The sequence below is a fragment of the Zalophus californianus genome, chromosome 13 (genome assembly GCF_009762305.2).
Source record: "Zalophus californianus isolate mZalCal1 chromosome 13, mZalCal1.pri.v2, whole genome shotgun sequence".
Taxonomy (NCBI): Eukaryota; Metazoa; Chordata; class Mammalia; order Carnivora; family Otariidae; genus Zalophus; species Zalophus californianus.
The window spans coordinates 35,665,021-35,692,975 of record NC_045607.1 but is presented as its reverse complement, the minus strand read 5'-3'; the positions used below and the strand labels follow the sequence as shown (position 1 = coordinate 35,692,975).

The following is a 27,955-nucleotide window of genomic DNA, read 5'->3' as shown; positions in this document are numbered from 1 at the left end:
AACAGTATGGAGGTTCCTCAAAAAGTTGAAAATAGAGCTACCCTACGACCCACCAATTTCACTACTGGGTATTTACCCCAAAGATACAAATGTAGTGATCCAAAAGGGTATGTGCACCCCAATGTTTATAGCAGCAATGTCCACAATAGCCAAACTGTGGAAAGAGCCAAGATGTCCATCAACAGATGAATGGATATATATATATATATATATATATATATATATATATATATATATATATACACAATGGAATATTATGCAGCCATCAAAAGGAACGATATCTTGCCATTTGCAATGACGTGGATGGAACTGGAGGGTATTATGCTAAGCGAAATAAGTCAATCAGAGAAAGACAAGTATCATATGATCTCACTGATATGAAGAATTCTTAATCTCAGGAAACAAACTGAGGGTTGCTGGAGTGGTGGTGGGGGTGGGAGGGATGGGGTGGCTGGGTGATAGACATTGGGGAGGGTATGTGCTATGGTGAGTGCTGTGAATTGTGTAAGACTGTTGAATCACAGACCTGTACCTCTGAAACAAATAATACATTATATGTCAAAAAAAAAAAAGAAGATAGTAGGAAGGGAAAAATGAAGGGGGGGGAATTGGAGGGGGAGACGAACCATGAGAAACTATGGACTCTGAGAAACAGGGTTTTAGAGGGGAGGGGGCTCGGGGGATGGGTTAGCCCAGTGATGGGTATTAAGGAGGGCACGTATTGAATGGAGCACTGGGTGTTATATGCAAACAATGAATCATGGAACACTACATCAAAAACTAATGATGTAATGTATGGTGATTAACATAAAATTAAATTAAATTAAATTAAAAAAAAGGAAGAAATGTAAAAGACCGTAGGTGATGGAGAGCTACTGAAGGGTTTGGGACTTTGGGTGGGGGTGGGTGGTGAAGGGAGCCCGATTTTGAATGACTCACTTGGGAAGCTGTGGAGAGGTCTGAAAAAGAGGGTTGGTGGGAGGGATGCAAGCCTGGAAGCAAGATCTTGAGAAAGCAGATGATGGAAACTGAACCACGGTTGTGGAGGAAGGGGAGAAAAAGGGACTACTGATTAATTTGGAGGCCAGAGATGAGTGAGTCAGAGGACTTCCCTGATTCTGGCTAGGGTATCTGGGCGGCTGGTGGGGCCAGCAAACAGAAATAGAGGATACAGGAGGAGAAACAAGCTTGGGGGAAAGGTGATGAGTTTATATTTGGAGACACTGAGATGGAGTGCCTATGGGATATTCGGGAGCGGAGGTTCAGGAGGGTACGTTCAGCAGGAAGCTGGGAAGGCAGGCAGAAGCTCCGGGGGAGCAGCTGGGACTGCAGGTATGAATCTGTGAGTCATGAGAACTGACAGAACCGTTGAATCAATAGGAGGATGTAGTCACTCCAGCGAGAATATGCAGAATAGGAAAACCAGAGGGTGAAGACACGCCCTAGGGGGCCCTGACAGGGAAGAGGCAGGTCAGAGAAAAGAAACTCAGAGAGACAGAAGAGAAGAAACAAAGAGGACTGAGTGGGGAGACATCACGAAAGCCAAAGCCACACAGCTCTAAGAAATGAGTGGTGTCATACACCAGAGAGAAGTCTAGCAAGACTAAGACTGAAAAGTGTCCATCTGCCTCAACATTTAAGAAGCCACTGGTAGGGTGCCTGGGTGGCTCAGTTGGTTAAGCGACTGCCTTCAGCTCAGGTCATGATCCTGGAGTCCCAGGATCAAGTCCCGCATCGGGCTCCTTGCTGAGCGGGGAGTCTGCTTCTCCCTCTGGCCCTCCCCCATCTCATGCTCTATCTCATTCTCTCTCTCAAATAAATAAAATAGAATATTAAAAAAAAAAAAAGAAGCCACTGGTAAACCTGGGACTGGTGGGGGCAGGTCTTGGCAGATATAGTTGCCCCCGTCCCACCTGCTTGCATGTGGAAGGAGCATGGGAGTTGAGCTCCCATCTATGAATCGATCTTGATCAATATAAAGGGAGCCTGATTTTAAATAAAATTGCATTTTGGAATGCAACCCAAACAAGCAAACAAACCAGTTGTAGGTTAAACATTAAAAAACATTTAAACTGTTAGAAATCCTACCCAGTACGGAACAAACACAATGTTAAAGGAGTGAGTCTCTGAGCTGTCCTGATCCTGTACGATTCCAAGAAAACAGATTTCTTATGCTTTCTGTAAATAAAAGCAACATTAAGGCACATCTTGGACATTTATAACCACATCAATCTTGACCTATACATTAAAAAGCTTTTATCTGGGGGTGCCTGGGTGGCTCAGTCGTTAAGCATCTGCCTTCAGCTCAGGTCGTGATCCTAGGGTCCTGGGATCGAGCCCCACATCGGGCTCCCTGCTCCGCGGGAAGCCTGCTTCTCCCTCTCCCACTCCCCCTGCTTGTGTTCCCTCTCTCGCTGTGTCCGTCAAATAAATAAATAAAATCTTAAAAAAAAAAAAAAGCTTTTATTTGGAACTTGGTTGTGTACAATAGTGCCCTCTGGTGTGGATGTCATGCTTATCTTTTATTAGCATGAAGGCAATATTCTCAAATTATTCCTGCTCTCACACATGGAGGGGTGGGGTTGTCTGATTCAGGTTTTCGCTTGTTTAGGTTTTATGGGATGCAACATGTGCCATTGGGGATATCAACGTACCTGGTTTGGCTCCTTCAAGACGGTTAAAAATGCATTTGCCCATGTGTGTTGTATAGCTATACTTCTAATAAAAGGGTCACAGAGTGGGACCTACCCTTTATTTTTTTAAAATAAAGCTTATGGAATTATACATAGAGAGAACTGAACAAATCATAAAGCACAACAAATTTCTCAAACTGAAGTACTTGTGTCATCAAGCACAGAGATCAACAAACAAAATTACTGACAGCCTGGATGTACCCCTCCCCGCTCATACCCTCTGCACCCTTTGGTCACTACAACCTCCAAAGCGAAGGACAACCACCATCATACTTTTTCATAGCATAGATCCACTTTGCTTGTTTTTGAACTTTCTATAACCGGAATGTATATCTATATATTTATATAATATATATGTATATATATAATTGGAATAATTGGTATGAATTCTTTTGTGTCTTATTCAATATATTTGATGAGATTCATCATGTTGCTCTGCATACTTGTAGGTCATTCTCTTTGCTGTATTAAAATACTGTTATAAAACTCAACCATAACTTATCAATTCAATAGTTGATAAAAATTTGGGCTGTTGCCAGTTTGGGGTGATTACAGTTTGCTATGAATAGTCTCATACATGTATTTTAGTGCATGCATTTGTTTCAATATATTCACACAATGGTACATCCATCACAATTTCAGAATATTTTTCATGACTCCAAAAAGAAACCCCACACTCCTTAGCGGTCACCCCCAGCCTCCCATCCCCTCAGCCCTAGTCAACCACTAATCTGTCGCCATAGATTTGCCTTTGACATTTCACATAAATGAACTGCACATGTGGCTTTTTGTCTGGCTTCTTTTACTTACGATAATGTTTTGCAGATTCATCTGATTTTGATTCAGCAAAGAAACCATCATGGCTCAAACTGTACACATGGGACAGGACATACATTGCAGGCTTGTTCCTATTTATTCACTCCCCTTAAAAAAAACATTGCTAACTGCTCACTTACCCGACGATACATTTATAGTTAACTTTTACAGTTAACGTATTTTCATGGATATACTCTGAATCAGTTTGTGAGAGCAACTGAGGTTTATCTTCGACTGTTGAAGATAAAGTAATAAACTCCTCCAACATTTCCCAGGTCAAAATGTTTGGTCATGTTTTATGATAAACTCTGGAGTTCTGAGTTCATTTGTTGGAACAGATTCAAATAATTTCCCGAGATGGGACAAAACTAAGGTACCCATACAGCTGACCTCTATGTAGAGGCACAGGGCCTTCCATTCAGTTGAAAATGCAGAGACACACAGGGGAGATGTGAAAACCCACGTGGAGAGAGAGGCAGAAAGACTGTGGAGTTACGTATCTACAAGCCAAAGAACTCCAAGGAGAGACACAGATTGCCCCTTGGAACCTCCAGAGAAAACCAACCCTGCACTTGATTTTAGACTTCTGACTTCCGAACAGTGAGAGAATTTGTTCTAAGCCACCAAATTCGTGGTAATTTGTTTCAGCAGCCCTAGGAAAAGGACACACTAGCTACCTAACTCCTGACTCCAAAGCTGCCTGGCATAAACTGGTGCTCTATAGAAGCTTGTGGAGCATAGCCTTGGGGGCTGTGAATGCACTTTAGGAAAGACCGCAATCTCTCATTTTGGAGGGAAAAGAAACTGAACTCTTTCCTTTTTTTTTTTTTTTTTTTTAAAGTAAGCTCTATCCCTAATGCAGGGCTTGAACTCACTACCTACCCTGAGATCAAGACTCACATGCTCTACCCACTGAGCCAGGCAGGTATCCAATCACTTTTTCCTTTCTGACTTGTTTCCCCAACTAAACTTTAGTAGTTTGGATTAGAAAGATCGTCCAAGGAGCCTGGGTGGCTCAGTTGGTTAAGCGACTGCCTTCAGCTCAGGTCATGATCCTGGAGTCTTAGGATTGAGTCCTGCATCGGGTTCCCTGCTTGGCAAGGTGTCTGCTTCTCCCTTTGACCCTCCCCTCTCTCATGTGCTCTCTCTCTCAAATAAATAAATAAAATCTTAAAAAAAAAATCATCCAAATTTCTTTTAGAAATTCTAGAATTAAGAGTAAACGCAGGGACGCCTGGGTGCCTCAGTTGTTAAGCGTCTGCCTTCTGCTCAGGTTATGATCTCAGGGTCCGGGGATCGAGCCCCACATCGGGCTCCCTGCTCCGCGGGAAGCCTGCTTCTCCCTCTCCCACTGCTGCTTCTGTTCCCTCTCTCGCTGTGTCTCTGTCAAACAAGTAAGTAAAATCTTAAAAAAAAAAGTAAATGCAATCTATTTTCCTCCTTACTGATACCAAAACCAGGGAAGTCTAGGAGCCTGAATCGCCAGATAGCGTTCATTTTTTTCTTGGGAACGTTGGCCTTATTTTGGTACAAGGGTCAAGGTTATTTTCCTCTGATTTAGCTTAAGCCCAGTATTAACATGTCCAAAAGCAGAAGGGGAGAAAAAGAACTAGAACACGTGGATACCATATGCCTGCTCCATCAACAGAAATGTCAATCTTCACTAGGATTAAGTTTACATTCTCAGAAGCCTATCTTACTTGTTTGTAGAACCCTTCTTTATGAGAACTGGTAACTACCAATAAGGTTGGATAATATAAAAATTCTTACCAAATGAAAGGACTGAGGTAATGGTTAGAGAGAGGCCATCATATTGCAAATCTCTCAGTTTACTATTAAGGAGAGGCTGTGGGGAAGGGACTCCTTGAAAAGGTTAAAAAAGCAGCTTGTGAACACCTTTACTGGACACATTGATGGGTATTGGCAGACGCTGGGTGTTGGCTACAGGTGTTATTAACCAGCTACTATACTGTTTCCATGTGTAGACCAAGAATCAGATATTTGAAGGGAAAGTGGGTTCCTTTTTACTTAACAATTCACTGCCCTTCATTTCCTCTATAGTGGGAGACATCCATACTGATTCTACAGCACATTTTCGGACTTCAGACTGTAAGGTGACCTTCAATTTCCCTGGGTGTCACTATGTTTTTCTTTCTTCATCTTATTCCTGTATTTCCTGTTTGCCATTTTGGGAGGCAGAGAGAGCCACATGAAAGACGTTAAGAGCATACTCACTGTAGGGCAACCTCAGTAGGAATCTACCCCATCATCTCAATGTGGGCTAGAAGTTTCTTCCTCCCAATCCTTCAGAATGCCCAATTCTCTAATTGGCAAATAATCTTTCAAAGTGCCATGGATCCTGAAAGTGCTCAGCGATATCTGATTAGGGAATGTACCAAGAAGAAACTCTGTTCTTGAATGTTATCGAGGCCAGCTATACATGCTGTTCACAACTAAGTCAGCTTCTTATGTACTGATTATTTATGTACTGAATATAGCAAAAGTTACATTCAATTATACAAAGAGTAAAACAGTGCTAACCACACTATAGTTTATTAAAGCATGCAATGGTAGAATGTTAAGTCTTCAGGGTATCAGGAGTAACATTTCATTCTTTGGAAACCAGATAACCTGGCATTATCCCAGTCTAGACCCATCCCGTCCCAACATAATGGCCACCATCCACAGGTAACCTACTTGAGCATTTGAGATGTGGATAGTCCAAATTGAGATGTACTATAAATTTGCACACTGGATTTCAAAGACTTGGTATGAGAAAACATAAAACATCTCATTTTTATACTAATCACATACTGAAATATTTTGGGTAAGTTAGGTAGAATATATTAAAAATATTTCCACTGTTTTGGGGCACCTGGGTGCCTCAGTTGTTAAGCGTCTGCCTTCGGCTCAGGTCATGATCCCAGGGTCCTGGGATCGAGCCCCACATCGGGCTCCCTGCTCTGCGGGAAGCCTGCTTCTCCCTCTCCCACTCCCCCTGCTTGTGTTCCCTCTCTCGCTGTGTCTCTGTCAAAATAAATAAATAAAATCTTAAAAAAAATTTCCACTGTTTCATTTTACTTTTTAATGTGGCTACTAAAAAATCTTTAATTACAACTGTGGCTCATTACACTTCTGAGCCACATGTATATAGTTCAGTCTATATTAGTTCAGTAATCTGAAACATACAAGAGACCTGAAACACTTGTAGCAATGTGATCACAAACACTCACAAGAATTTTTTTCCTTTGGTACAAATCAGGTTTTGTGATTGATTAAGAAAAAACAATATTGGGGTGCCTGGGTGGCTCAGATGGTTAAGCCTCTGCCTTCGGCTCAGGTCATGATTCCAGGGTCCTAGGATAGAGCCCCACATCTGGCTCCTGGCTCAGCGGGGAGCCTGCTTCTCCCTCTCCCTCTGCCTTTCCCCCTGCTCATGCTCTCTCTCTGTGTATATCTGTGTCTCAAATGAATAAAATCTTAAAAAAAAAAAAAAAGTAACAGAAGCCAGTGAGCTTTAACTGGCACATTTGACACACCCAAGGTTTAGTAGATGACTTAAGAATTTAACATGAAAAAGATTTGTAAAAGGGGGAAATAAATGGGCAAAGATGAAGTCCTGGTGAGAGTCTACACTGCACATCGTATCTAAGGGCCTCTGTTGCTCACAGAAAATCTGCTGAATCCAGAGGCTTTCTAGGACAGCTGTTTTCCAGCTAGTGACTCAGAACCCAGGGCTGCCATCACCATGGCACAGGAAGAGAGCTGGCTTATAAGAGCTGCTACAGGGCCTGTGTTTATAGGCCTTTGGTCTTTGGAATAGTGTAAAAATTACTGAGATATTTTATGTTTCCTCATACCAGGTCTTTGAAACCCAGTGTATAAATGTACATCTCAGTTGGGACTGTCCACATTTCAAGTGCTTAAATAGCTGCACGGGCCTCCCTGCCTTACCGCAGGTAGGGAATCATGAGACCATAGAGACATTAAGACAGACAAGCTGTGGGTTTCTGGAGGCATTCAAAGTCCAACACAAGCATTCTTTCCAATATGCTGGAAAAATGAGAGAAACAATCAGGACTTGGTCACTTTACTGAATGTTTCTAACAGTTAGGTACTGGAGCCAGTCAGAGGGCATCCTCCTCGCAGGCCCTGAAAGCGGAAGGACGAGTGCAATCTATTCCAGCCTCCACTTTGTTTCTAACTTTCCTTTTCAAGTACCACAGTCAGCAGATACACAGAAGTAGATGACTTTTATTCCTTTTTGGTCAAAGGAAAGGGATTACACAAACGTGTATGGAAAATGACAGAGGCTCCTCTTCCCTAGTATGTTGACAATAAGTTGGACATAAGCTGTAGCTAATGGGGACAAACTTGCCCAGTTATCTATTGTCATCTTTTTTCCTGCAACTTATAGTTAACATATATAGAAAGTAATCTAGTTACCTACAATGTGGCCCTACTGTTCAATAAGCTTATGCCACATGTGTAGGCTACATCCAGCTATCTTCTTGGCTTTTTAATGGATATAATTCTGTTCCATAAGTTATGCTAGTTGTTTTCGTGTTTCTAAGATGTTTACATAAATGCGGAAAAAATCTGAATTATAGTCTAAAAATTAAATCTAGCCACAGGTAGCTCAATGGCTCCATCTTCCTGCCAGTATCTCCCTACAACCCTCCCTTCAACTACATACAACCCTACCCCTTCCCTAATACAGTAACACGAAACACAAAATATTTTAAGTGTACATCATACATTTATTACCAACAACCCTCTCAACTCCAAAATTGGGCACAGGGATTAAAAATAAAAATTCATTGCACTACTTAGTAAAGCATTACTAGTAACTTTCATAAAAAATGTACAAACTTTGTTAAAAATTTATCAAGCCTTCAAATGATTTGGTTACAGATATTTATAATACGTACATTTAAACTATATGTTAACTGATACAATGGAATATGATTTGAGGAAATGACTCAGCAAATGATTCCAAAAAACACCCCTGTAAGCTTTCTTAATCTGAAACAAACAGCAAAATGAGGTAACCAAATGTACCAACAGGGGGGGGAAATAGCTTTCTAATGAAGGCCTAAAGATATCTGTGAAAAATATTCTCTTTGAGTTGGTAGATCTCATTCAAAATACTATAAGAGGCCCAGATTTAAGAATCTTAATAAATCACATTTCAGAGAGTATATAAAATCTAAATATGCTTTCACATTTTCCAGATTTTGCTCAAAAAAATTCAGGACAGAAAATCCTAATGAGATCTTGATACCTGGAGGCCTTGTTTTTTTTTTTTTTTGTTCTATGGGGGTGGGGGCACGCTAAAAAAATTCAAAGATGATAATTCATGCAAAACAACACAAAATTAAACCCCACAGCAGAGTTAAGATGGTAAAGCCAGTATTGTTTTAGGAGAAAAGAGGAAGAAGGCAACAAACCAACATCTGCCTGCTATCTGGTGCATCGCTCAAGGTGACAACAGCTGGGCATGAATCAACTGTCCTTTCTTTTGCTAGCCATGAAGTTGCTCACTGTGGCTAGTCTGAGCTGGTTCAGAACACATGCAATGTATGGTCCTAATACACACTAACCACTTAATAAGCAAATCTGTACACATCTCTAAGGGCCCCATGCAAAGAAAGACATTCCCAAAGAGAGATCAGTCACAAGAGTGCAACATTACTTCAGGATTTTACCAAAATAGACCCTGCTGCCTCCTAAATTGCCAACTGCCTCTCAAAAATTTGCTGGAAAAGGGATATTATGACAAGAATTCATCATAAGAGGGAGGGAAGAAAGAGCTATTTTTCCTAGTCATTAGTACAATGTGCCTTGTTAATTAGGTATCTATATAAATTAGAAAAAGTGCTTTACTTGCATGCTTCAATAAAATGAATACTGAGTGTAGTAGTGTTATGTTAGATCTGTACAGATATAAATTTTTTGCAGCTATATAAAAGAGTCTATGTATAAGATGAGCTTTTGCCATTTTAAACATGATTTTTTATAATTAAAAAAAATAAAGATCAAACTATACGTGATTCATAATGTAGCTGATTACGCCAATAATTTTGGTCTTCAACACGCTTTTTATTCATCAGGAACCGGGGGGGGGGGACGTCCTAATGACTGAAAAGTAACATGTGCACCTTAGCACTGTTGAGATGTATTTCTGATGCACTGACAAATACAGGGGCGAACAGAAAGTGTGCAAAATCCTATTTGTCTGACTAGATAGAGGCAACAGTGTCCGGAAAAGGGCAAAATTGTGCTTCTGTGAGAATTGACTTTACTGAACTCTAAGCTGGGATGAGCTTATAGAGACTTCAAAGGGAAGGCAAGTAGCATGGCAGTAACGAGTAGTTAACACTGAGTAGAAAACTGACACAGAGCCAACTGAAAGCTGAGTGAGGCTGGCAGCAAGTCATCACAGTCCTGACTGGGATTATGCAGCTTGTGCTACTGCAAACAAAGCAATGACCTCAATTGCAGGAAGAGACAATGTTGAAGACAATAAAAGAACGAGGGAGGAATCAAAACATTGCTGGAAAAATGACTTTAAACAATCTAAATGATGTTCAATGGACCTATAAAAAAACCCCACACAGCTATGTATTATTTCAGATCAACTAAATGAAGGTCAATTCCTGTTTTACATTTTTTATACAAAAATCAAATCTTCATTTATACTGCAAGTATTCTGGACCTGTTATATTAAATTTTTCTCATTCAAACAAAAATTTTTTTAAAAAGCAATAAAACATCAAAGCACATCAGGTCTAAGAATTCGGGCTGTCACAGCACTTGATCCATCCTGGAAATGAGGGTTTCCATGAGAAGCACATTTACTGAGGAAAGAACTAGAAAACTATCAGAATTGAAGGTTGGCAGGTGAATCGATACAAACAGAAATATAGTTTCTTAAAACAATTTAGTTGCCTATGAGAGTTTAACAAAGAACGTATCAGAAGTCAATCTGAATTAGCTAACAGATTTTGTTCTGGTGGAAGTAAAGGAGGTGAGACTTCATGGGACCAGCGATATTCTTAGAAATATATTACTCAAATATCTTCAGAATAGACTACAAACCTAAACATTAAAAAAAAAAAAAAAATCACAGGTACTTCCTCTAAGAAGCTTACTGGAAATGTAAAGGAAAAAACAAAGTATCAACATTCAAATCACTGATTGAAATGCTAATATTGCTAACTGATGATGTATGATATTGCACCTTCTTTTTGGAAACAGCAAGTTGGAGATTAAAAAAAAAAATTTTTTTTTTTCACAACAGAATCAAAAAATCCGGTTCATGGAGTGAGAAATCTGTTACACTTTTTTTCTTAAGTGACCCACTTGGGACCACCAACGAAGAGAAGGTGACAGCTGCCTGAAGCAAAGGAAGAAGGCTTTTCTCATTCCATTCACTGGGAGGGAAGGGATGGAGTATTCAATGCTTATCATTGATGCACCCTTAGCAATCAGTGTGCAACAGCAAACACAAGGGAAAAAACCAGTGTACAGTACTAGTGCTGTTTAAATAACACACCAGATTATACATTGCAGCATAATTAAAACTACACACACATTCTTGGTACATGCTGGTATATAGGATCTCATACACACATTAGCTACCATGCCCTCACACAAGTAGTTGTGCACACTCTCTCCCACACACAGATACATTTATCACCAACAGTCATACGCTGCATTCATTTCCACTCACAGTTTCTGAAGGCTCTATATAAGGTAGATTGCTATATCATCTGGAGCTACCACTTTTTATAAAAGCACATGCTAAAAGATCACGTCCACTGTAATCTTGCAGCAACACTCGGAATGATCACACAAAAACCAGGGAATGTTAGTGCACACACAAAATTAAGCTAAAGAAAAAGTCTTTGGAGTTCCAATCACACGGTTAGTATAACAATCCCATAATTGTGAAGACTAATTGTAAGCTTTTATAGTTGATTAAGTCACACAGTGCAAAGAAAGGTCCATTGACCCTTTTGGTAAAGGGAGGGCTGGAAGCCACACAGATTAAGTTCAATGGATAGTTCGTATATACATGTGATGAGGAACACCCAAACTAAATTTGTGCTCTTAGGTTGGTCATTCTGAATCCCGATGCACTTCTGAAGCATCAGCTCGGCAGATTGGGCAAGTACGATTTGCCTAAAACACAAAAGAGAAAACGTGTCTGAACTGTGATTCACACAATGTAACATGTGAAAAGCAATGAGCTATTTTTACTTCCCATATAGTTTTTACACTCTTTATTCCTTTAAAGAAGTACAAAGCAATCATTTAATCTCTCTTTTTAAAAAATATACCACAAACTCAAAGACTTAGCAGCCGATGAATGATTTTTTTTTTATAGGTCTGTTTCAACATATAGACAAGATTACCTATCACCAGTTCAGGCAGATTTAATAACTAGCTTAAAATGACCTCTCAACAAATGGCACCACCATTTTCTGAGTTGCCAAAGCCACAAAACTAAATATCACCTGCTCTCTTACTTTCTAAAGCATGTTATTCATCAAATACTCCCATCTGTACATTATAAGAGCTCTCAAATCAGTCCTCTTCTTTTCATCCGGTTGCCAGTAGTATTCCTTCTCTGTCTAGCCCAGAACATCACCATTCCATCTCAGAAATCTCTCTCCTTTTCCATTCTCCAAACGGTGGTCAGTCATCTTGATAAAACACAATCTCAGTCATAGCCTTCCACATCATTTCCAGGATCGAGTCCACACTCCTTCACACGCATTGTGACTTCACAGTAAGCCGGTCACTGGCCGAATCTTTGAACATCTCTTCTCCTGCCACTCTTGCTAATCAGCCATATGCAATCTGCTGTTTTCTGATCAGTGTCTGTTCCTACACCGCAGGGCTGTGCATATATAATACTTTCCTCTAAAAAGTTAAGACTCTCTGCCCTCAGGATTTGGCTTGAGCTAAACTGGGCACCCTTACTCTGTGCTCACACAGAGGACTGATTCTATTTTAACTCATCTTTCTTCCTCACCAAACTGTGGCCTTCTAACCAAAGGTACTATTTCCTAATCAGAATACTCTTAAAAAATAATAAAGTTGACTATTTTTAAATTATTTTACCGCATATTTTTATTCTACTATTATAAAATACAGAATTTGTGTCCTTTGGGTTTTTCATATCTACAAAAGAGAAAATGATCAGAATTAAATAAAAGCACTAGTGGTTCATTTCCCATGTAAATCTCTGACAAAGGAGGTCCAGTGGGGTCCCCTTCTAAACTCTCACAGGAAACTGGCCCAGCAAGTTCAGGCCTCATCCCTATACACAACTGGAAAGGATATACTGATGATTAAGGACAGATAACCCATTTTAAAGTTTTGCACAATCACTCCCACATTGATGACTCTAGTTAATTTTTACTGGCCTTTTCTCTTCATTTGCAGAAATCACTGAATATTTTGTCTCCTTATCCATCCTCCACCAAACATTGGACTTATTTTACATAAAACTATGGTCAATAACAAAGAAAATTCAGTGTTACTCTCTTCACAGATGCCATCACTTTACCTTAAGCCATTTGTCGACACACTTGGCATGGAACTCGTGGTTACAGGGTAAAACTCTAAGTAGCTGCCTTGACTCAAAATCACACATGCATACTACACACCTAAAAAAAAGCAAAAAAGATCATTTAACCATAAATCCAAGTGGTTGTCTGCTTTATGACTAATGAAGCCTAGATAAAACCATTTACCATCTCACTTTTCAAACTGTCATTTAAAGTTTAAGACAAAATAATCTATCAATATCCTGAAAAAAATCATGATATTAAGACATTTCGAGTGCTTTGCTTTACTGAGAGATCATCAAGAACACTGGTTAGGGTCGCCTGGGCTCAGTCGTTAAGCATCTGCCTTCGGCTCAGGTCATGATCCCGGGGTCCTGGGATCGAACCCCACATCGGGCTGCCTGCTCGGTGGGAAGCCTGCTTCTCCCTCTCCCACTCCGCCTGCTTGTGTTCCCTGTCTCATAAATAAATAAAATCTTTAAAAAAAAAAAAAAAAGAACACTGGTTAAACATCCAAGCTGTCCTAATACTGAAGACACTATTAATATTCGACAAAATCGTGTTGAAACAATCAGACCCCTATATACAAAAGAATGAAGTTGGACCCCTACCTCACATGATACATGAAAATTAACAGAAAAGTGGAACAATGGCCTAAATTAAGAGTTAAAAACTATTAAACTCCTAGAAGAAAACATAGGGGTAAATCTTCATGACCTTGGAATAAGCAATGGTTTAGCAGAAATGACACCAAAGCACAAGAAACAAAAAAAGTAGATAAATTGAACATAAAAAAAAATTGTGCTTCAAAAGACACCAGCAAGAAAGTGCAAAGACAACTTACAAAATGGGGGGTGTTTTTGAAAATCGTATCTCATAAGGGAACAACTTGTATGTGTAACATATAAATAACCTCTATAACTCAATAAAAAGACAACCCAATTTAAAAATTGACAAAGATGTTAACAGACATTTCTCCAAAGAAGATACATAGATGGCCAATAAGTACAGTAAAATAGCTCAACATCATTAGCCATCTGGGAAATGGAGATAAAACCTTAATACCTCACTCCCACTAGGACAGCTAGAATCAAAAGAAATAATAATAAGCACTGGAGAGGATGTGGAGAAACTTTACATATTGCTGGTGGGAATGTAAAATGGTATATCCACTTTGGAAAAACGTGGAAGTTCTCAAAAGGTTAAACAAAGTTGGGGCGCCTGGCTGGCTCAGTCAGAAGAACATGTAACTCTTGACCTAGGGTTGTAAGTTCGAGCACCCATGCTGGATGTAGAGACTATTTAAATAAATGAATAAATAAAAACTTAAAAAAAAAAAAGGTTAAACAAAGCTACCATATGATTAGACACCCAAGAGAAATGAAAACATATATCCACAGAAAAATTCTGTACACAAATGTTCAGGACATTATTACTACTAGTCAAAACATGGAAACAACCTAAATGTCCATCAACTGAGGAAAGGATAAGCAATATTTGGTGTATCCATACAACAGAATATTATTTGGCCATAAAAAGGAAGAAGTACTGATAGAAGCAACATGACGGACCTTGAACACATTACGCTAAGTTAAAGAAGCCATACATAAAAGAGCATATATTGTACGATCTCATTAATGTGAAATGTATAGGACAGGCAAATCTACAGAGATAAAAAAGTAAATTAGTGGGAGGCTATACTGGAATAGATAGGGTTGGGGAAAAACAGGAAGCGGTTGCTAGTGGGCAGGTATTTCTTTTTGGGGTGAAGAAATGGTGTACATTTGAATTTGAAGATGGTTGCAAAACTCTCTGAATATACTAAAAACCACTGAATTGTACACTTTACATGTGAATTAGGTCTCGGTAAAGTTGTTACTGTAGATACTATAATAAGCAGAATATTTAGGTAAAAACCTCAACCTGTACATGTACGAGACTCTTCAATCTTACATAAAATATTCTAAAGTTTGAAATGAAACCATAAAATTTCTGGGCAACCTAAAAGTCCAGAACAGGACTGTCGAACAGAACTTTCTGAGACAGAAATAGTCTACATCTTCTAACACAGCATCATTTGTGAGTGTAATAAAGAAACTTAACTTTTTATTTAATTTAAACAGCCCCAGATGACTAGTGGCTATCTTACCAAACAGCACAGGCCTGCAGTATACAATAGAGACTACTTATCTTTATCAAGTTACACTTGACTCTCAAGCTTTTATTTTATAAAGGTAGAAAAGGAAATTTCAGAGTGATGTAGGAAAGATGTACTTACAAAGTCTGTTCTGACTGGTGGTTGTTAGGATTGAACCGGTAAGAAGGAAGCTGTTCGATATCTGCTTTAGTCAGTCCTCGAGGCTTAGCCTCTCCCAGCCGCTCTGCCAGATTTAACAGGGCCTAGAGAGGGAAAAAGGAGAGAGTTTTCATCTCTAAATTGTTTTTTAAAGATTTTATTTATTTGACAGAGAGAGAGAGAGAGAGAGAGAACACAAGCAGGAGTGTGAGAGGGAGAAACAGGCTTCCTGCTGAGCAGGGAGTCTGATGTGGGGCTCGATCCCAGGACCCTGGGACCATGACCTGAGCCGAAGGCAGACACTTAACAACTGAGCCACCCAGGTGCCCCTAAATTTTTTTTTTTTAAGGATTTTATTCATTTGCGAGAAAGAGAGAGCGTGCACAGGCAGGGGGAGAAACAGGCCCCTCGCTGAGCAAGGAGCTCGATGCAGGACTCGATCCCAGGACTCTGGGATCATGACCTGAGCCGAAGGCAGATGCTCAACCGACTGAGCCACCCAGGTGTCCCTCTCTTTAAATTCTCGATTTCAATAATCAAAAAACCCCTAAAAGCAAACAAACAAAAGAAAAACTCAACCTACCTTTATTATGGAAAATTTTAAATATATACAATACTAGAAAAACAGTATAATGAATTTCCACATGCCTATAACCCAGGCTCAACAATTCATGACTAATTTCATGAAGTACTGTCCACTCCTAAAACCCCAGATTATTTTGAAACAAAGCTAAAACATTATATTTAATTGGTAAAATAGTTCTGTGTATCTTTAAAACAATCTGTCCACCTCAGCATGTCTGACATTTGGGGTTGGACAAAATTTTACTGTGGGAGGGCTGTACTTGTACACTGTAGGATGTTTAGCAGCATCCCTGGCCTCTAGCTGCTGGATGCCACTAATACCCTACCCCCAGTCAACACTGTCTCTAGATGTTGCTACATAGCCTCTGGGAAATAAAACTGTCCCCAAGTTGAGAACCACCCTTCTAAAAAATAAAAGATATTTTAAAAGAATATAACCACAATAACAACATCTCACCTAAAAAAAAGTAACCATTCCTTAAATGTCAAATGCCTCTGATTGTTTCAATTATTTTCAAAAACTTTTTTTTTTTTAACATTTATTTTTTTGTCAGAGAGAGAGAGAAAAACAAGAGAGCGCACAAGTAGGGAAGTACAGAGGGAGAGGGAGAAGCAGGCTCCCCACTGAGCAAGGAGCCCCATGCAGGACTTAATCCCAGGACCCTGGGATTATGACCTGAGCCAAAGGCAGATGCTTAACCAACTGAGCCACCCAGGCATCCCTCAAAGGAGTTAATTATTTGAGTCTGGACTGAGAAGACTAGGCTGGACTTTATCATTAATAAAAGTCTAGGTTGGAGGGACGGCTGGGTGGCTCTGTCGGTTAAGCATCTGCCTTTGGCTCAGGTCATGATCTGGGGGTCCTGGGATCGAGTCCCGCATGGGGCTCCTTGCTCAGTAGGGAGCCTGCTTCTCCCTCTGCCTGCCTCTCTCTCTCTCTGACAAATAAATAAAAATATTAAAAAAAAACAGTTTGTTCAAATCAGGATCCAAATAAATCCATATCTTACCAATGCTTGGTATGTCTCTAATATCTTTTTTATACTCTTATATCTGGTGAACAAAACAGGTCAATGCCTTGCTTGTATAAATTCCCACAGTCTGAATTTTGCTGACCGAACCTACCTACCCTGAGACTTCTGTTTTCTTGTCCCTTATACTTCCTATAAATTGGTAGCTTTGACTATTTCCATAAGGCTCATCATGCCTACCTATTACATTAGCAGCCACTAATGGAATACTGCTTAGGTCCATTAGTCCATTAAAGATGGCAAAATGGTAATATTCTATCACCTTAATTTATTAGATGAAATATTACTATACTGAGCCACTGTCCCATATCAAACTGTACTCAGTAGCATAATTTAAATAGAAAATGCAGGAAAAGACCAATGAGTTACTAATTTTTTGAAGTTATCACTAAGAAATCATGGATTTTAAGACAGTTATGCTTCCATTATGCTATTATTACGCTTATTGATTTTATGCCAGTACCTCCTTTCTCCCAGTTTTCAATGGCTCTAATTACTCATTTGCTTTATCCTATAATCTGACAGCCCTTCATATGCTGCTTTCCCCTATATTTTTTAGGCAGCCGCAGGGTTAAGAGAATGGCTAATAATGAAATGATGATGGACAATGAGAGAAACAGAATCAACTTCCCCAAACCTCAATAATTAATGATATGATAGTTGTGTCTTAATATGATGACCCCCACAATGTTGTTTTTGGTACAGCTTACTTGGAGAATTGGGTCATCTAAAATAAATTGCTCCCCCTTTACCATGCACACTCCTAAAGTCCCTCTAAAATGGTAAATAGTAATTTGTTAAATTTAATTGATGCCAATTACAATTAGCAGATAAAATTTAGGATGTAGCTGATGTAAATCTTTTATACCTCTATTATATATACTATAGGACACTGTGGTCATTAAAACAAGTTGTAACAATTATATTCAATAAAGTATGTTCATTAAGTCCTTACTGGATGAAGGCTATAATGATAATCAAGGCTTCAATGAATTTATATGATCTAGCAACAAGACAAACTAAAGTCAGGACATGATTAATATGCATAGTTATATAAGAACTACACAAAAAGGAGGGAGGGAATCGTTGAGATCTGGGAATGGACCAGAAACGCCTTTCACGGAGGTAGTATTTTTAGCTAGGTCTTAAAAGACGGTTATATTTCCAAATGTAGAGGGGGAAAGTTCTTAGGCAGAAGGACAAGGGTAATAAAGACACTTGGGAAAGAATGCAGAGGATAAAAAAAAGAATGCAGAGGATAGATTCAAAACCAGAAAAGCAAGAGTCTTGACTGGATTAAAGTACGGCTGCAAAAGATCAAACATATTTAACCCAAAGTACAGTTTAGAAAGGTATTCCAATGCCAAATAAAAAATACTTTTCTTTCTTTCCTTTTTTAAAAGATTTTATTATTTGTGTGAGAGAGAAAGAGAGAAAGAGTACACAAGGGGTAATGGCAGGCAGAGAGAGAAGCAGGCCCACCACAGAGCAAGGAGCCCTATGTGGGACTCCATCCCAGACCTGAGCCAAAGGTAGCCACTTAACCGACTGAGCCACCCAGGCGTCCCAAAATATTTTTCTTATGTTGGGATGGTATTGCTGTTTTTTCCATTGATGGGTAAATAATCTATTTAAGAAGAGCTGTCCTCTCCAGCAACATTACTTATAACTTAATTTTAGTACAGAATACGTAAAGAATAACCAACTCCTTTGCATGAAATTAAAGTCATCAGTGTAGAAACAAAACCAGGAAATTATTACAGCCCCTTTCTCGCTCTAGAAATCTGGAACTGGAATCCAAAAAGGCACTGTGGTGTGATTATATAGGTAGAGGGAAAATGACGTAATAGCATTTTGAAAACTATAGAATATAGTATTTGGCCTGATCTCTTCCACATGTGTTAAAAAAAAAAAAAAAACCAAAGGTGCTTTAAGATTATGTGTGTAAGTTTGTCTCTTCTCTGTCCCTAGGTTCTATTCACACTGTATAAATAGAGACTGAGTAAGGCTGGGGTGAGAAAGGTAACTAGCAGTATAAAAAAAAGTCACAAAAAGACATTACATCGTCACTCACGGTCAACAATACAAAGTTACCTTCCAACCCCTGAACTGCACCTCCCATTCCTAACCTCAAATAATATATTATATAATTATATAAATATATAAAATATAAGCTACTTAACTTCCTGTCTTCTTTCATTCCGCCTTCTTCATGAACTATTGCATTCTTTTTTGCAGAGCATCTTCTTTTGCAAGCCCCCTATGCACACTCAATACTACCAAAAACCATTCAGCAATGAATTCCTGCTGATTCTAGTATTAAGTCTCTCAAATTAAACCATATTTAAGAATTTTAAGAATAAAAAAGAAAAAAGTCTCTCAAGACCTACTCTTTCATATTTGCAGTTCCCATAGTTCAGAATCGCATGGTTCTATAATTTGCTCAACCTATTAAATAAGTTTTCCTTCCACTAACGTCTAACCATTCCCATCTATTCCTTCATGCTACTAAGAGTTTTGTAGAGTCTGATGCCTTGAGAACCAAAACATTTAGCAGCTCTTTCCTCCCAAAATAGTCAAAATTATGTCTCTAGCAGGGCACACATACTCAACAACAGCCAGTTGAGATTTTCAATCAAATCTCTATTTTCTCTCTTCCACTTAAGCCACCAACTGTATATCATGCCTCAAGAATATCCAGCCTTCCTTACCTCAACCTCATGCATGAAGCACCTTTTCCATCCTTTAGGAACCAGCTCAAACACAATCTTTTCAGAACACCCAATCACAATTCACTATTTTCTCATTACATTCTCTCACAGGAACTGTATGTAATTCTAATACAGCACCAAGCTTATCTTGTTATCATAGCTGTATGGTACACGCAGAAATATCCTAAGATGCTGACCACTCTTTTGATATATTCGTATTGTTAAACATACAAAGGATTTATCAAATGCATGTTTAATTAGGTGAATGAGTGAATGAGTAGAACAATATTTCTTACGCATATAACACTACCCAAACAAACTCACAGTTCACCGACTAACCTCATAATTTTCTACTTCTCCATCTTCCACGTCCAATTCAAAGCTGAAAGTTGGGCCCACTGCAGGTGGCACTGGGAGCATTGATCTGCAGTGAAAACAACCAACACTAGCATTGATACACTGGCACATTACTTCAAAGAACAGGATGGGAAGAATAAGGTTAATGCTGAAAGAATAGAGAATGGTCAATGTTAATCAGTGGCAACGCTTTAAAGAAAAGGACTTTACTAGCGATAAAAACTGGTATTAAAAAAATACAATTCACAATAACATAAAAAACATGAAACATTAGGGATCAATTTAACAAAACACATGCAAGACCTATATAATTAAAAACTAAAAATATTACCAGGAAAATTTTTTTAAAAATTAACAAATAGAGAAATATACTGTTAAGCAGACTAGAAGATACCAATTCTCTTCCAAAACTGATCTATAAATTTCATGCAACCCCTACTAAAATCCCAGCAAACTATATTTTACTAGAAACCAATCTGCTGATTTTAAAGTTTACATGGATCATGTAAGACTTTAAACCTTAAGAACCAAGTTCTGATACCATCTGATTTTAAGACTTATAATACAGCTAAAATTATCAAAATAGTGTGGTATAGGAACATGGCCCTCTGTATAAAAACATTTCCTAGTCTTCTTAGAAGGTAATTACAGATTTGAGACTGAATTCTGGCCAGTGGGAAGTAGGCAGAAGTAATACATGCAACTTCTATGAAAGTATCCTTGAGAGGAGGCAGGTAGGGAGAGAGATCCATTTTCATTTTTGCTAGTTGGGAGTATAGATATAATGGCTAGAACCCGAGGAGCCATCTTCAATCATGTAGAGAAAGCCATAAAATTTTGAACATGGTAGAACCATTCCTTAATTATGGGGCTAACAATCCCTGTACTGCCTACTTCTGAACTCATTACATGAGAGAAATTCAAAACTATCATGTGTAACCCTTGGGCATTTGTTACAAACTTAATCCTCACAGTATTCCTAAGGCACAGAAATGACTTCTCTGTCCCTCTTTCCTTGGGAAAGCAGCAACATCAAAAGCTGGATATTCGGGGCACCTGGGTGGCTCAGGTCATGATCCCAGGGTTCTGGGATCAAGCCCCACGTCGGGCTCCCTGCTCGGCAGGGAGTCTGCTTCTCCCTCGCTCTTTGCCCCTCCCCACTGCGTGCATGTGCACACTTTCTCGCTCTCTAATAATAAAATCTTAAAAAAAAAAAAAGCTGGATATTCAAAGGTGGCTAGTGATCACAGCTGTAAGAGAGGCAAAAATTGTAAACTTTTCTACCTTTTGATTTATTTTTTAACCTTTTAACCTTATTTTCTGGCTCACAAATTTCTTCCTCTCCCACCTCTCCTTTGTTCTTGGCTCTTCTATTTCACCCTTACATAGTTCCCCAGCCCCACCCCTTAACATTAAATAAAAACAAATCTCTAACACACCCTAAATCATATATCACATAGAAGATACTCATAAAAGAAAGAGAATGTCAAGGGCATCAAAATTCAGAATTCACTAAAATGAGAAAAACAGAACTTACAATACATATGGTAGTAAGCTGGGATGATAAGGGGGAGGTGGTATTGGCTGCTGGGATCGATATCTACTACGTCCTGTGAGCCTCCGAGGCATAAATGGAGGATAAGGCTGTAGGAGAAAAATGTTAAAACCATTTAAGATCATTCTACATTTGTAACTATTTATTCTGTCGAATGGTCTCTCCTCCTAAAAAACCTAAAAATTCCTTACTATTTAAGTAACATTTGGTATTTATTAAATGTTAGCATAAATACAATAACTGGTTTAAAACGTACACTTAGGTGTATTTTTTGGTGGTTGGGGCACCTGGGTGGCTCAGTCACTTTGGCGTCCGACTCTTGATCTCGGCTGGGGTCATGATTTCAGGGTGGTGGGATCAAGTCCCACATCAGGCTCCGAGCTTAGCGTGGAGTCTACTTGTCCCTCTCCCTCTGCTCGTCCCCCCCACCCCCCGGCTTTCTCTTTCTCTCTAGAAATAAATAAAATCTTTAAAAAAAGAAAATACACTTAGGTGTATTTTTATTTATTTATTTCAAAGATTTTATTTATTTGACAGAGAGAGACACAGCGAGAGAGGGAACGCAAGCAGGGGGAGTGGGAGAGGGAGAAGCAGGCTTCCCGCCGAGCAGGGAGCCTGATGTGGGGCTCGATCCCAAGACTCTGGGACCATGACCTGAGCCGAAGGCAGACACTTAACGACTGAGCCACCCAGGTGCCCTTAGGTGTATTTTTAAATAAAATTTTCCAACCAAATGCTTTCAAGAATACATTTAAAATTCCAAATATGTAGAGTTATATAGAAACAACTCAAAACAAGTAAATTATCAGAGCAAGTAATAGATTAATAACCATGAATGAAAACTTACTACTCCGAAGGACACCTCCTGATGCAAAGGATCATGGGTTAAGAACTGCAAAGGAGCTGATGGAGGTAATGTTGGGGGATGGGCTGATGGAGGGTAAGTAAAACCTCCTACTGGAAGATGTTCTCCTAAGAGTTCCACTTCATTTTCTATCCTTTGCAGAGGCTGAGAGAGGAAAAAAGCAAACTAATATATTAATATACTACCAGTACAGATGTTTTATAATAAAAATTAACCCCCCTCAAAAACACCTTTAAGGTCATGTATTTCTTGATGTTTACACCAATCTAAATTTATACATGTGGACATACAGACTATAGTAAAACCTTCCTATCTTTAATTGGATTTCAGTAAGAAAATCTCTGAAACAGGTCATTAAAACATTTCCATTATCCATTCAAAGATACATTTTACTATTTGAAATTTCTCTTAAAAAGGAGACGGAAAGTATATGAAAGTTAAAATTCCTTTTTAGTCATGAAACACTGACCTACTCAAAATTTTCAGACACTTAATTTTTAGTATATGAAATTGAGCAGGTGTATATTTATAAATCAGAACCAGGGCTAAATGGGATAAGACAGAGCAGGCATGATGCTATAATAGAAAGCTTATGGGCTTTGGCATTAGACAGATTTGCTGTTGTCACTAATCAGCCATGTGACTTTTATATAAATAACTTAATATGAACGTTCATTGCCTACTTCAAAAGCATGCTATGAACACTGAGACAATGTACAAAAGCAAAGCACGTAGCATGTTTCTTCTTGACAACAGTTCTGAGATATAATTCACATACTATAAAAAAAATCACCCTGCAAAGGGGTACAATTCAGTAGATTTTAGTAGATTCACAGGAGCTGTGTGAACATCACCACTATTTAATTCCAGAGCACTTTCGTCCCCCCACCTCCAACCCATGCCCATTAGCAGCCCACTACCCCATTTTTCCAGTCCTGCCCAAGCCCTGGACAACTGCCAATCTACCTTCCATTTCTACAAATTTGACTATTTAGGACATTTCATAAGTATGTGTCATTTGTATCTGGCTTCCGTCACTTAGCATAATGTTTTCAAAGCTCATCCATCTTGTAGTTTGTGTATCAGTACTTCATTCCTTTTTATAGTTGAAAAATGATTCACTGCATCAGTTATGGACATTTGAACTCTTTCTGCTTTTTGCTGTTAGGAATAATGCTGCTATGAACATTTATGTACACATTTTTGTGTATCTGTTTCTCTTAGGAACATGTATTCTTCACCAAAGTTAGTCTGACTTCCTCCTGAAGTTAGACAGTATCAACACACTATTCACTATTCAAACAAAATTTCACTTTAGTTTGGGAGCTTATATATGCTTGAGAGAAATCCCAACTGCTGACACTATGACAACACAAGTGAACCTAAGTTCTGATTTGGCTATGTGACTGGACCTTTTTGAGGATTCCAAACTCAAACATAAGTGATAGCAAAATTTTATTTTTAACCTTGAATTCTCAGGTATTGAAAGCTAAGGAACATCCTGGCATCAATCCTGCCCTGATTCTAATAGAAGATTTTCTTGTAGAAGTAGTTATAACTTCTTGGATTAGTAAAATGTCTGTCCTAATTGGCTTCTATAGTTGTCAGAAGAGTATCCATGTTAAGTTCATCTCTACCTGAAATCCAGCATGATGCATAAATCCTTGGCAAAGGATGGTTAGGTTCTGCTAGAATACATGATCAAGTTCCTTTCACAGGACAGAAATCTTCTCCCTTAACCATTCCATATGTTCTCTTTCCTGTTCTTCCTGAATGATAGTTCAGCTGTTTAACTTGGCCTGTCCAAAAAACATCTGGGCCTCCTTCCTGTGCCCTCCCTTCCACTTCTACTTCAGTGCTTATACCTCCTCTAACCCCAATACGCCTCTCAGCTAAATTCCAGTCCCAAGACAGAATTAACTATGTTAATAGATGATCTCAGCGTTTCATCAGAATATAGCAGAAAAACAGGACTTCAAAAAAACCCAGAAAACAAAGAAAAAAAACAACTGAGGCTCAGAAATTTACTTTACTTGCCTAAATGAATGTAATTATTATAGCAAGTATAAACAATTTTATAATACTTTCATTTTCCACGATTTCAGAAATACATAAAAGGAAAAAACAGAACTGAATTTTTCTTCAGACTTACTTCCTGAAGGACCACAGATATGAAGGAACAAATTTAAATTATACAAAAGAACTAGAAAAATTTAAGCAACCAAGATAATTTTAGGTAAAGATGTTTATATTAATTTGTATGTCTGTGAATTCCCTAATTCTTTTAAGAACCAGAAGAATGCCTATAGTTTTTAAATGGTAACAAATTACATCTACTAAATTAATCTGTCTCTTAGGTCTACACATTCTCTGAAAATTAAAGACATAAGAGTAGATACCTACCGATCGTGATTGCTGTGTTTGGAAAGGGACAAACTGGCCTGGTGGTGGCAAATGAGGAGGATGATGGGGAGAAAGGTGAGGAGGATGTAAAAGAAATGGGTCACTAGAAATAAGGGGTGGGAACGCAGCATATGGTACTGGTAAGTGCTGAACTGAACATGCTTGAAGCATCTGTAAAAGAAATCGTTATTTGTTGTTTAATGTTTCAATATATAACTAGTAATAATAATTTTTAAAAAATCTATCACTGAGATTGAAATGTCATTGCCAGATCCCACTCAAAATCATACCAAAGTGTCTTAATGACCTACATTAACAATGAAATAGTAGTGTATTTTTTCATCTATCAGTAAAATACTGGTAACTAGTAATTATTCTGTATTTTATATAGTTCTGACAAATCAGTCAAAACACCTAACTTCCTCTTTAGCTTTGTGGCACCTATGAAATGGGGTGAAAAGTGCTGCACAGAAGAGGAAGATCCTTCTACTTGACTGAAGAAGCGGATATTACTGCTTTCCCTTCCAAGAACCTCTCTCCTTTTCAATCTTACAAAAATTTTATAGAATTTTGATATTTATTAAGAGCCCAACTCACTAAGTGCCTTTTATGTTTTGTCTCTTAATATTTTAGTCTGCTAATTCAGCGCACTGATTCCATAATCCATTACTGAGAAACCAAGGTTGGGATAAGTGAATACATTAAACTAGTGTTGGTATTTGTGTGTTCCTTTTAATCTCACATTCAAATAAGGTATTAGGATTATATTTAGTTTTAGCAAAGTGCTTTACTTTGAAGACCTTAGACAACTTATTTAAATTCTCTGGATTTCAGTGACCTCATTTGTGAAATAAGGAGGTTGGACTGGGGGTTGGTGGATTAAAGGATAAAGCGTAAGCTTAAGAGGCAGAAAGAAGTGGGTGTGAATCACTGCTCTCTCATACTAATTATCTCTGTGACATTAAGCAAGTCATTTTCAATTTCATCATCTAGAAAATGGGGATATCATTTTCACCACAGGCTTCCTACAGTAAGAAATAAGTAAGACCAAGCACTCAAAGTGCCTGTTAAAATCCAGTAAGTGCTGAGACTATTATTGTTGATCACTAAAGCCTGTGAGACTAACTTACTAACTAGTTCAATATCCTATGTTAGTACCTTAAACCCAGCCTTTATCAAGGTTTAATTATAAAGTGTTGATACATGTTTTGTCTTCAGGATATTCAAATATGTATAATTTAATCTGAAAATATACCAAGTTTTAAAGCTAATTTTACCAAACTATTGCAAGTACGCTTTGAGATAGCTGTTGCAATAAAATTACCTTTTTTTACTTGAAAATGAAAAGCATTTTACAAAGAGCACTCTTCAATTCTGTTTCCTTACAGAACACACTTAGCCATTCTAAGGGGACTGCAGACTTACTGGAGGAGGCACACTACAGACAGGGAGGTGCTGTCCACTGAAAACCACAGAGCATCCTGGGACCTGTTGTGTACTGCAAGCAGGGATGTGCTGGCCTGTGCAGAGTGGGATCCCATGTGGTGCCACTGTTGTTACTGTGTAAGAAACAGGGACAGTGCCCTGATGGAGCTATTAGGAAAGAAAAACAGAACCTTAGAACTTCAGCTGTTTGAATAAAAAATCAACTATTAAAAATTAAAATCTGGGCCATTATCGATTCTCCCCTCTCAACTGCACAGTTTCACAATGTACTTCTCCAACAGTTTCAACCAGACTATTCTTTGCCATTGTATAGGACAGCTGTTTCAAGAACAGTATATGAAACTCACAGAACTGAGGCTCAACTTTGACCCTCAAAAAGACTTGAAAAGTCCAGGAGAATAATAAACTGCTGTATTAACTCTTCTAGTCTGCTTTATATAGAAAACTTTTCTGAAGAAACTTGGAAACATCAAAGCTGTATCTTCTAATACCTAGCCACATCCAACAGGAAATTTTTTTTTTTTAATTTAAATCCAACCAGTAAAACAATGTAAAGTAGAATAAAGAAAGTTAAATAATTTCCTTGTCTCTTGGCCAGTCTGATTCCTATCCTACCTGAGGCAAACAATGTTAAAAACATATAATCCTTCAACATCTTTCTCCATGAGCATATGAATATATACAAACAGATTACCCACAAATTGTTGTCGTTTTGTTTTTCCTTAACATAAATGATATTACCTTGCAAATTACTTTCTTCAATTAGTATTGTAGATAACTCTTTAAGGGAGTTAAAGTCAATTCATTCTTTTTGATACTAGCCAAATATTTCAAGTACACTCAACACAGTCCTATGGCTAATATACTAATGGGATATTCAAGTTGTTTTCACTCTTTCACCAATCCAAACACAACTGTAAAAATTATCATTGAATATATATCCTTACATACTAGTAGTAGTTTCACTATTTAAGAGGGATTCTGGGTAGAAGGGTGAATTTTACATTTTCCCAAAAGGCTGAGTAAGCCACAATCCTAACAGTAACAAGAGGGCCCATTTCCCAGCACCTCCAATCAGAGTAGATGTACTTGTATCACAAGGGTGCTTACCCACCTGAAGAATGAAAAAATTTAGGCTCCTAATGAATGAAAAAAAATATGCTCCTAAACTTTCTAATATTTTTATTTTTTACATTTAATTTATACTCCAACTAAAATCTATTTTTGCTTATAGTGTGAAGTAGTGTTCTAATTTTTTTCTTGCAATACTTGTTCCATTTAGTAAGACATCCTCTTCCCCTCTAAACGGAAATAGCATCTTTTTCCACTCAATAACTTCCCACTTATACTTTGTGCCAAATTCGTGCTTTTTTTTTTAAGATTTTATTTATTTATTTGACAGAGAGAGACACAGCGAGAGAACACAAGTGGGCGGGGGGTGGGGGGGGGGGGGAGAGGGAGAAGCAGGCTTCCTGCTGAGCAGGAAGCCCGATGTGAGGCTCGATCCCGGGACCCTGAGATCATGACCTGAGCGGAAGGCAGACACTTAACGACTGAGCCACCCAGGCTCCCTGCTGCTTTAGTTAACTTACTAGAAATTAGGATCTAGGAAGACA

General features: G+C 38.4%; 1 protein-coding gene across 13 annotated transcripts in view; it reads right to left on the bottom strand.

The window, feature by feature from the left end:
- Positions 1–8,805: 8,805 nt before the first annotated feature.
- RNF38 (ring finger protein 38) overlaps positions 8,806–27,955 on the bottom strand; it is a 129,771-nt gene continuing 110,621 nt past the window's right edge. For 12 of the 13 annotated variants that reach the window (XM_027615041.2, XM_027615040.2, XM_027615043.2 and 9 more), the window contains 8 exons: positions 26,319–26,486; positions 24,894–25,064; positions 22,473–22,634; positions 21,608–21,714; positions 20,053–20,137; positions 15,369–15,490; positions 13,090–13,189; positions 8,806–11,696 (listed from right to left, as the gene is read on the bottom strand). In XM_027615041.2, coding sequence (XP_027470842.1) covers positions 11,634–11,696; positions 13,090–13,189; positions 15,369–15,490; positions 20,053–20,137; positions 21,608–21,714; positions 22,473–22,634; positions 24,894–25,064; positions 26,319–26,486 — 978 coding nt within the window. In that variant the 3' untranslated portion in view covers positions 8,806–11,633. The remainder of the gene's footprint in view (positions 11,697–13,089; positions 13,190–15,368; positions 15,491–20,052; positions 20,138–21,607; positions 21,715–22,472; positions 22,635–24,893; positions 25,065–26,318; positions 26,487–27,955) is intronic. The other variant, XM_035723544.1, reaches the window with a different exon arrangement.